The 11,783-nt window shown below is 33.2% G+C and overlaps 1 protein-coding gene across 3 annotated transcripts in view; it reads left to right on the forward strand.

Moving 5' to 3' along the window:
• The window catches only part of CHD1 (chromodomain helicase DNA binding protein 1), a 77,474-nt gene extending 66,729 nt beyond the window's left edge, over nt 1-10,745 (forward strand). For all 3 annotated transcript variants that reach the window (XM_086691934.1, XM_086692068.1, XM_086692006.1), the window contains 5 exons: nt 3,730-3,908; nt 5,590-5,686; nt 6,673-6,724; nt 7,228-7,438; nt 9,202-10,745. In XM_086691934.1, the coding sequence (XP_086548060.1) occupies nt 3,730-3,908; nt 5,590-5,686; nt 6,673-6,724; nt 7,228-7,438; nt 9,202-9,547 (885 nt within the window). In that variant the 3' untranslated portion in view covers nt 9,548-10,745. The remainder of the gene's footprint in view (nt 1-3,729; nt 3,909-5,589; nt 5,687-6,672; nt 6,725-7,227; nt 7,439-9,201) is intronic.
• Nucleotides 10,746-11,783: the final 1,038 nt, after the last annotated feature.

Consider the following 11,783-nt stretch of genomic DNA (forward strand, 5'->3'; position numbering starts at 1 on the left):
TAAGAAAGAGTATTTCCTCTTTAGGATCCCTAGAATCTGAATCTTTGGCACTGCTAAGGTGTAATCTTAAGTTTATCGCTGGTATAAATTAAATGCTAGACTTGAAAGGTGGAAATTTTCACTTCTAAAATCACATTTTTGTTTTACCTACTGTACCATTCTAGATTCCCCGGGTTAACTTCTTGTCCTGTTTGCTTCTACTTTGTATCCTAACTAGAGAAGGTTGATCAGTGATAGTTTTTTCTCCTCCTTATTTTTGGCTGTTCACATCCCTCCAATCCCTAATAATATTGGAGACATTCAGATAAGCTACTCTTGTTCCTGTCTTCCATCTCACTTATTTGTACATATCTCTAGACTTTTCATTTCTGTGTCTTCAGGTTTACAGGCTGGCATTACTTAGCATCTTTTTAAGATTAATCTTTCTGTTTGTGACTTGGTTCTTCTTAACCTAGCCTATCCATTTTCTATTAATTTTTTATTTTAAACCCCTCTCTGTTGGGGAGAAATGGGAAGGTAGATGGCGATATGCTTTTGCTTTTCTGAGGTGAAAATGAACTCTTTGAACTGCTTCCTTTACCTGCTCATTACTGAGTTTGGTGAAATTGCACCTCTTGCCTCTCTTCTTTGCCCACATTTCCTCCTTGGCTTTCTGACTTGTTCATATAACTGCCTTAAAGGAAAATTTCCTGTTGTGCCCAATACATGAATTTCTTCTTCACTAACCTTCATAATTGATCTTAAAATCTCTTGTATTATGGAGATGAAGAATGGAATAATTTTAAACATAGACTCTGGAGCCAGAGCTTACATGATTAGGATTTTACTACTGTATAAATTTTATTTGGGAATAGCTGTAATTATAAATGTAATGGCCTTTTCTCAGTCTTCATTTTCCTTCACATCCTTGCCTAATTTAACACCTTATTTTGTGCCTTATTGATCTGTCTCCTAAATGTGAGTATAATTTAATAGTCAAGAATGAATACAGAGTTCCAGGTCAGACCTGGGTTTGCCAGATGTTATTTCAGTCTGAACTTCAGTTTTCTTCAATACAATAAATAGTATTTATTGCAAAGGCCTACTACTGGAATCAAAAGAGGTGCCTTTTACACAACACACAGCTTCTGATACATAGTAAGTACTTTATAAATATTTATTACCATTGCTCCATTTCCCATCTTCAGGCCCTGGCCTTAGAGCATGGATTTTTGTCATGAATTCCTCCTTTTTTCTTAACCCCTTCCCCTGCCCCCCAATCAGTCAATGAACAAATGATACTGGACTAAGCAAATGATATTGGCACTGCCATACTGCTTCAAGCTACAGCCATCTCTTCCCTGGATTCTTTCAGTAGCTTCATAGCTGTTTTCACCATTCCCACTCTATCCCCTGCTATACCCTTTTCGTTCCTCAGTGCATACTCCCCACAGCAGCCAGAGTGATAGCGACTGTCAGGGAGAATAAAGTCACCCCTCTTATTTTTTACTTAAAATCCTTGAGTGGCTTTCCCTCTCACTCAGGATTAAAAGATTCATAATTATAGGCCAAAAGATGCTGCATCTGATTTATTACTCCCATCATCTCTGCTACTTCCCTCACTTAGTAGGTCCCAGCCACACTGTCATTTATACTGTTCCTTTGAACATAAAAATTTTAGAACTTCCTTTGCTCACGGTGGCTTACTCCTTCATTTTCTTTAGATGTCTGCTCAAACATCACCCTTCTCTGATACTGTATATGAAGTAGAAACCTCTCTACTTTTTCTTGCTTTTTCTTTATCACAGTTGTCACCATCCAACACATAGTCTATTTATTTATTGGCTGTTTTCTCTTACTAGAGTACAGGTTCCACAAAGGCAAGGTGTCTTTTTATTTACTGCTCTATTTCCTGAGTCTAGGACAATGCTGAGAACAGGGTATGCAGTCAAATGATATACACTGAATGAATCATTTTCTAGCAGAATATAAACTACCAAAATTGAACAAGAAGCAGGAAATGTAGAGAACAGATACAGGAGTAATGCTAAGAATTAGAAAGAAAAAGATTTCTTTAAAAAAAAAAATCAGGCCTGGCTGAGTTCTAATTTTAAGTAAAAAATATTTGATTCTAATGTTATTTAAGTTATTCCTGACAAAAGTTGGATAACTTCCAAATGATTTGGACAAATAGGTCAGTAAAACAGAATAAAATCCATAGAAACAATTCCACACATAATATAGACAGTTAATTTATAATAAGAGTGGCCCTTCCACAGCAACAATACAAGGATTTTTTTTTTTAATGTTTATTTATTTCTGAGAAACAGCACGAGTGGGACAGGGGCAGAGAGAGGGGGGAGACACAGAATCTGATGCAGGCTTTAGGTCTGAGCTGTCAGCACCGAGCCCGACACGGGCTTGAACTCACTAAATATATTGTCTGTAATTGATCCATCCTTAACATTCCTGAACTAACCCAACTTTACTACTTGTAAATTATTATTATTAATCATTGTTCATTTTAAATTTGTTTTACATGTTAATATATATTAATATATGTTAATATATATAAATTAGTTTGCTTTTTTAGTGATATTTTCATTCTACTTTTGGTGTAAGGTTATAGTTTGTTTTGTTTTGTTTTTTAAATCTTTTATTTATTTTTGAGAGAGAGCAAGAGCGAGCAGGGGAGGAACAGAGAGAGAGAGAGAGGGAGACACAGAATATGAAACACGTTCCAGGCTCTGAGCTGTCGGCACAGAGCCCAAAGTGGGGCTTGAACTCACAAACCATGAGATTGTGACCTGAGCCAAAGTTGGATGCCCAACCAAATAAGTCACCCAGGCGCCCCTAAGGTTATAGTTTTTATTGCACAAATTGTATTTTAACTGAATCATCAATTTTTGTTATGTCCTCTTTTTATTAGCATGCTAGTGATATGTAGGGTAAGGAAAAAGGTTGGTTTCTATCAAGTATCCCCAACTCTTTGAGTAGCCAAAATATGGTAAGAGCAAAATTCATTAGTTACTTTGTTTTGTCCCAAAGGTTTAGAAGAATAGACAATTTATACTTATACGTCAATTGATTTTAATAGTTTGACAGCATATTTTATTTTATAAAAGATCCTCATATTTTTACATTTTGTTCGACATTAGAGTGAGTCTAGGGTATTAAGTTATAGTCTGAAATATTTTATTTTTTAACATTCTCTGTTTTAAGACTGCTTGATGATGATTGGGGCGCCTGGGTAGCTCAGTCAGATAAGCACCCAAGTCTTGGATTCAGCTCAGGTCATGATCTCAACCTTGTACTGTCAGCATGGAACCTGCTTGGGATTCTCGGTTGGTCTGTCTGTCTGTCTGTCTCTCTCTCTCTTTCTCTTGCTCTTGGCCCCTCCCCCCACACAAGTGCACATTCTCTGTCTCTTTCTCTTTCGAAATAAACTTAAAAAAAAAAAAACTGCTTCATGATGTGTTGCAGTGCAGAAAGTAACCATTTTTACAGAAGGTAAATTAATCCAAAGCTTTTACATGCACAAAGGTTGAATTTAAATGATAATGAAAAACCTTACTTTCTGAAGAAAATCTGAGAGGAAAAAACCCTGATATTTAAGAGCTGTGAGGCGAGCTTTAATGCTTATTTTAACATCAAACAGTGCTATATTTACTCATATAGATATCATTGAAAGAAGTAGATGTTTGTTGAATTCTTATTTTTAATACATGTTCTTATTTTCCCATTTTAAAGTGTAAAGAAAGAATGAGGCCTGTCAAAGCAGCTTTGAAACAACTTGATAGGCCTGAAAAAGGCCTTTCAGAAAGAGAACAACTGGAGCATACTAGACAGTGTTTAATAAAAATTGGAGACCATATCACAGAATGTCTGAAAGAGTATACAAATCCTGAACAAATCAAGCAGTGGAGAAAGTAAGTGATGTACTTTTCAGGAAATGTTAATTTCCTAAATTGTAATTATGTAACCATCTAATTGTCTCATATTTCAGTTTATTTTTCCTATTCTGAAGTTTAGATAACAAAATACTATTTAAAGAAGTAATCTGAAGGCGATTGTTTTCATTTTTTCCCTTTAAAGCTTTTTATTTATGAATGATTGCTTAATTCACATCATGATAAGGCACAGGTGGCACCTCTGTCATTAAGAAATAGTCAACATTGTTTCATTAAAATTCAGATTGCATTTTATTTTTAAAAATCTCTGCACTTCACCAAATTATTGTTAGTAATATCTTTAGTTTGCAGTTCCAAATAAACAAATTTGTTACATAAATTTAGCAATTCATCTTCCAGGTGTGAGTATATAGCCTTGTAAGAATTAATATTCTCAAACAGTGTAAAATGCACACTTTTATTTTCCCTTTTATTTTAGAAGCAGCAGCACAGTTGATCTTAAAATTTTAAGTCTGAGCTGCTGTATTATACAAATCACTTAACGATTACCAGATCAGATCAGTGTTAAGCCAAACTGCAAGACAAGTTAGGAATACTATAAAATGACCATAAACCAGTCCTGTCAGTTTATTAGTCTGCTGATTTCTTGCTTTATGCAGTGCAGCTACATACCAAAGGAAAAACTGTAATGACATATTTCTGAAGGAGTGATGATTAAAGTTAAAAAAGAAATTCTATCCTTGTCCCCTTTCTCCTTAATGCACATTATCTGATGGTATCTTTACTCAGACTACTAACATAGCTTGTTTCTTTTATACCTAATATAAATCATAATATGAGTCCCTTTTTGACTTGTAAATTTACATATTTTTGGTTTCAGTAAGATGGATTACTGCTTTTTTGCTCTAAAAGGCTATAAAATTCAGGGATTTGGAAGAGAACTAAAACAATGTTTGGTTTTATTTGGAGTCTTACCCAAATGGGGACACCAATCTGGCTCAGTGGGTGGAGCATGCGATTCTTGATCTCAGGGTCATGAGTTCAAGCCCCACGTTGGGTGTAGAGATTACTTAAAAAAAAAAAAAAAGTTTGGAGTCTTAGCCATATAAAGTTTTTATTTTATTTTTATTTATTTATTTTTGAGAGAGAAAGCACAAACAGGAAGGGGCAGAGAGAGGGAGACACTGAATCTGAAATAGGCTCCAGGTTCTGAGCTGTCAGCACAGAGCCCAATGAGGGGCCCGAATGCCCGCACTGGAGATATGACCTGAGCCGAAGTCAAAGGTGTAAACAGCTGAGCCACCCAGGCACCTCCATATAAAGTTACTTGTTTATTTTTTTATTTTTTTTTAATTATTGTCAAGTTAGCTAAACATATAGTGTATACAGTGTGCTCTTGGTTTCGGGGATATATTCCCATGATTCATCACTTCACATACAAAACTCATTGCTCATCCCAATAAGTGCCCTCCTCAATGTCCATCACCCGTTTTCCCCTCTCCTCCGTACACCACCGCCCCCATCAACCCTCAGTTTGTTTTCTGTATTTAAGAGTCTCTTACAGTTTGTAGAAATAATCTCTTTAGACTTTGTTCTATGGAAGGCTAAGTATATGTGTATGTGTTTCTACCTAGGGGATAAGGATTCCATGAAAAAGCTAAATATTTTCTACCAAACTGATTACCTCTTCTTTTTCTAGAAACCTGTGGATTTTTGTATCTAAGTTTACAGAGTTCGATGCAAGAAAATTACATAAGTTATATAAGCATGCTATTAAAAAACGGCAGGAATCTCAGGTAAATTGATGCATCATATTTTTCCTTTAATTTATGTTATTAAAACTGAGACATTCTTTCTTGTAGAATAATTCAATTAATAAATGTAGGAGGAATAAAGGAAATACAGAATCACTGTCAGACCACAATAAAAGTTGCTGCAGGTAGATGTTCTGAAGGAAACTAAAATTAGTGGGTGAGAAAATAAGATATTGGCATTGTCTAAAAGTATCTCATCTAAGATGTTTATTAATTACAAAGAGAAAAATAATGACTTTATAGAAGAGAGATCTGCGTACACGACCTTAAATGGTGAAGGGTAACATCAGCTAAAATAAGACCTATCAACATCATGAACCATCAGTATAGTGCGCTAATAAGAAAGGTATATCACTTCTGTGGAATTCTTGGCAAAAATGTATTACCTTAATTTGATCATGTGAAAATACCAGACAAACCCCAATTGAGAGATATTCTACAAAATAACTGTCTTACATTTCCAAAGTGTCAAGGTCATTGAAGACAAAAAAATGTAAAAAGCTATTCATTAGATTAGAGGAAACTAAGAAGATAAGAAAACTCAATGTAATATGGAGTTCCAGATTGGATCCTGGAACAGAAAAGGGATCTTAGTGGAAAAATGTTAAAAATTTGAACACAGTTTCTAGTTCATTTCATAGTATTGTAGCAGTGTTAACACTTAGTTTTGATTATCATACTGTGGTGTTATGTGAGATGTTAACATTAGGAAAAGCTGGGTAAACGGCATATGGGAACTTTACTGTTTTTGCAGCTTTTCTGTAACTCTAAAATTATTTCAAGGTCGAATTTTTTAAGAAAGACAGTCTATGTTTTAAAAAAAAATCTGCAAGTGATGCATTTATACATGTGTATGAGAACTTCTTTCAGCATCAGGATTTCCGTTTTGGGGTGTTTTTTCTTTTTCCTATTTTGTAAGGGTATTTTAAGCCACTTAAAAGATTCTTACATATGTGCATTTATTTTAGCAAAATAATGACCAGAACAGCAGCCTGAATGCTCAAGTAATTAGAAATCCAGGTAAGTGTTACTAATTGTTTTAGAAAGTAAATTTAAAAACTGTTTTCCTCTTTCAGGTTTGTTTTAGATAACACATACTCAGTTTTTAATATTGAATCTTTTATCTTAAACAATAACTTTAGTTTATTAACCTCTCCATAAATCAACCTTTTTTGCCAGTTTCAAGAAATGATAGATAATTGTTAAAATGAATGTATTTTTAAACAATATTTAGAATATAATGTATTCTGTCTGTGCAAGAATCACAAAAGTATAGTCTGAGAAGGAAATGGTCTCCAGATTGTTTCAGTTGTGATTTTTCACACTTCAGAATACAGTAACCCTTTATAAGACTTAGCTCTGCCTTTATAGACCGGTTCTGAAGTCTTTAACAGTATTTGGCAACTGATTTTGTTTATCCGGATTTGAAATAAGAGTTCTTATAATCTAGCAGCAAAGTTACTTTTGTTTACCATGTGTTTTTTTTAAGTCACTAACAAAAGGTGTACTCTTTTATCTAACAGATGTGGAAAGATTAAAAGAGAATACAAATCACGATGATAGCAGCAGGGACAGTTATTCATCTGATAGACACTTATCTCAGTATCATGATCATCATAAAGACCGACATCAGGGAGATTCTTACAAAAAGAGTGACTCTAGGAAAAGACCCTATTCTTCCTTTAGTAATGGCAAAGATCATCGTGACTGGGATCATTACAAGCAAGAAAGCAGGTAAACTGGATGGTTTTGCGGTTTTGCTTATTTGTGTCCTTCTCTTTTTGACCTTTATGTACTCTATTTGACCTTACCAGCCAATTCATTATTCAGGTAATCAGAACAGATCTTATGTGAAATTAATTTGTTTACAAATAAAAAAAAAAAAAAAACCTGATATAGAGTACTTTTTGTTAGTATTAAGAACTAAATTTCTCCAAAATTTTTTTAGTTACAAAGTGTGCAGTAAGAGATGAAAGTATAGGGAGTTCTGTATAAGTCATAGGATTCATTTTTGTTGGTTTTAGAGGATATTGGCTCAAATACTCTTCAAAATACAATAACAGAGTAAAATTAAAGCTTGATGGAATATGACTGAAATTTGATGAGCAGAATTCTGTGTTCCATTCCACTAAAAAACTCCTAGGGGAAAAATTAATTTATGTGAAAACACCCTACTGAGTATAAACTTAATCATGGCAGTCTGGGGTAGTCCTGAAATCAGGAAGTTTTCTCTGTTTAGTATTGTTTTGTTGTTTTTTGAAGCCTTTAAGTAGTTAAACAATCTGAATATAACAACAGAATACGTTTTATTTCATAAAGGAGTATTTTCATCAGTTAGTTATAATTAAGAAAAGCAAAAGAAAAAACTGAGAAGAAAAAAGATCAGAAATAGAGGAATTAGTAGATTTTCTTCGCATTTTAGTTGTATTTACTTTAATCATTTCTTCTCTATGATAGAAGTGCTGTCACATAATAAGTATCAATTGTAGAATGGCTCTTATAATTAGAAAAGGGCACAAAATGCAAAGCCCTGTTTGTAGCAGTAAATATTTATAATTTCACAGACTTATAGAACATAATTCATATTTTTTTTTGTAACAAGGACTTTTCCCCAACCAGTGAAAGTTCTCTTCTACAAATTAGTTCATAGACTGAATTTTAGAGGTTTTTATTTTTTCTGCTTAGAGTTTCATAAAAGGCTCTGATTTCAAGGGTATTCTATATCGTTGTCCTAACCCCCACTTCCAGATAATTAAGATGCATTAATAAAAATGTCCCATAGAATAAAAAGTAACAATCAGTTGAAAAATGGGCATGTGAGCTAATTGAAATAAGTTAGAGAAAGACAAATAGCATAAAATTTCACTTGTATCTGGAATAAAAAACAAAAACAGTGGACAAACAGAAAAGCAAAAAAGACTCATACAGACAAGAGAACAAACTGGTGTTGCCAGGAGGGAGGGGATTGGAGTCAGGGAGATGGGTGAAATAGGTACAGGAGATTAAGAGGTACAGATTTTCAGTTATAAAATAAGTCATGGGGATATAAAGTACAGCTTAGTAATATTGTAATAACTTTGTATGGTGACAGATGGTAACTATACACTTACCATGGTGAGCATTTCATGATGTATATAATTTCATATCACTATGTTGTACACCTGAAACTAATATACTGCATGTCCATTATAGTTTAATTAAAAATAAAATTATATTAAGTAAATAATTAAAAATGGGCATGTAAAATTAGATGGTATCTGAGGTTCTCTGTATGGTTCACTTTAGTTTTGTGAATTGAATGATTTTTCCACAGAGGCATGCAGAGACAGGTCCAGTGACTTAAGCTCACTGAGGAGGTCTTGTTGTGAAACACAGAGCTTCTATACAATTTAAAAGGATGCCTTAAAGTATTTTTCTGTTTTATTTTTTTAATACTTTTTCTATTTGGAAACATTTAATTTCCATCATTAATTTAATCCTAATTTCTGTTCCATTAGGTATTATAGTGATAGAGAGAAACACAGAAAACTGGATGATCACAGGAGTAGAGATCACAGGTCAAATTTGGAAGGAAGTTTAAAGGACAGATCTCATTCTGATCATCGTTCTCATTCAGACCATCGGTTGCATTCAGACCATCGGGCAAGTTCTGAATATACACACCATAAATCTTCCAGGGATTATAGGTATCACTCAGATTGGCAGATGGACCACAGACCTTCCAGTAGTGGCCCCAGATCACCACTAGATCAGAGGTCTCCTTATGGCTCCAGATCTCCATTTGAACACTCAGTTGAACACAAAAGTACACCTGAGCATACCTGGAGTAGTCGGAAAACATAACAAAAACTGATACTTTTTGTCTTTCTGGACTTTTCTTTTAGCCATATATCATAAACCAACACAGTAATTGCCTTACATGACTTGAAAGATATAAACAGATCTTCTATCAGTAGCAGTATTGTTACTTCTTTCCAGGATGCAAGGTCTATTATCCCAACAGAAGAGAAAATATTTTTATATTTAAGGATTATGCTGCACTGTACTACAAATACTGTAGTACTTTTTTTTTTTTTTCTTTTTTAAAGAAATGGAAAATGTTTACTATTACAGGGACCTCAACACTGCCCTTCCATATAGGCTGGATAAAACTGTTTTTAAGTCAGTGATTTTAGACTGACCTCCATTTAAATTATGTTTGTATATGAACTTTACTCTGACCTGTGATCATGTTTCAGGAAGGAATGAAAGAGAGTTCTTTTCTTAATAAAGAAAAAACACTCAAGGACTTTGTTCACTTTCCAAAGCTACTTGTTTACATTGTACACTGCGACCACCTTGCCGCTTTTCATCACAAGCTTGAATATTTAAATTCTGTACTTATATCTGTAAAATAGCCAGGAATTTCCTGTTTGTGATCTGTTATTATGCCTTTTTACACATACACACACATGGCTGTAAATTATTGTAAATGGATTAAATGAGCTTTCCTTACTTCCTTTCCCTGCTCAGGCTTTTTTTGACTGTTCCTTTCCCTACCAACTCAGGCCTTCTTATCATTTAAAAAAAATTATCAGTGTAATAACACTTTTTAATGATTTGTCTTGATGGAATCATTGTTTAGAATGTAAAAAATGGGGAAAGGGGCCACTTAATTCCATTAGTCTCTTTTTATATTGACTATTTTATTAGATAAATGTTATTTCTTTCATTTTTTCTTTTTTAGTAAAATATTGTGTTTGTAGTAACAAAATGGTGAGATAATATGTAAAATCTAAACTGCATGCTCTGGAAACATTTTTTTCAGATGCATTTGGTTTAAAAGGGTAGGTGTATGAACACTTTTCAGAATCCAAAATGGCCAAAAGTTATTGTAAAATCCATTTGTTTTCCCTTTTCATGTGGGCAATAATGTCAAATGTGCTATGCAGCCAGGTAACATTTTAGATAAACTTGATTGACTTTTAATATAAACTGTTACAATGCACACTGATTGTATATAAAAACCTTATATATGACAAATTAAATTTAAGAAAAAGGATATGTGGGCTCCTGTAATTTTCTGCTGCATTCTTACTCGCTCAAGCACTTAGTTTTTTTTTTTGTTTTTTTTTTTTAAGTAGTAACGTTTAGCTACCAGGTAAAAGGTATTTTGGTAAGCAGTTGAATATTAAGTGTGTGGCACTACAAAACTAAGTCTATTTTAAAGACTATATGAATCTATGAAGTAAAATTAGATCATAGAAATCTTTGTTGGTTTCCTGCAGATTTTATTTCAGAATGCCTTATATTTATTCACAGATTTTTATTTTGTTATATTCAGTGGGGATTTTTGAACATGTGACACATTCTTGGATGTGTGCTGTGATGTAACAAATTTGAATCTTAACTTTGACAAATATAAGTATATTGGTATATGCCTATAATAGTCTTTAAAGTGTCCCATGTTGATTAACTGTGGGAATAATCTACAGAAATTTGTCCATAGATGGATGTATTTTTTTTAAACATTTTAATTTTCTCCATTAAAGTCTAAAATTTTATGTGAACAAAGCTTTCCTTTTTTTTTTTTTTTTTTTGGTGATCCCTCTTTTAGTTACCTGAAGAACGATAATCTGTTTTTTCCTGGCATATCAGATAACATAGGAACACTAACTCAATTTTTAAATGTCAATTTATAATCAAATTTAAAAGTGATAAAACATAGTGCCGGTACACATTTTTAAGCTTTTCCACTTTTTCCACATTTAATGTAAATGATTATTCCACAAGATAGCATTTAACACAACAAGATAATGCTTAACGAAGTTATAATATTGACATAGTAAAAAGATCAGGGTTGCATTTTTAATTCATCACTTTGTAGCTGGGATATTTGCATTATATCCTATTATACAAAATATCATAGAAGAACAATATTACATTTTTTGAGGCAATGGAATGGGCTCTTTCTTAACAATGCCATATTTAGTTGAATAGATCAATCACCTAATTAGCTGAGTTGAATGGAAAACCTAAAACTGTATGTAACATTAATTGATGGAAAATATGTTCATTATTTGTAAAAAGTCAGCAATCA

The sequence above is a fragment of the Puma concolor genome, chromosome A1 (genome assembly GCF_028749965.1).
Source record: "Puma concolor isolate L17-30 chromosome A1, mPumCon1.1.hap2, whole genome shotgun sequence".
NCBI lineage: Eukaryota > Metazoa > Chordata > Mammalia > Carnivora > Felidae > Puma > Puma concolor.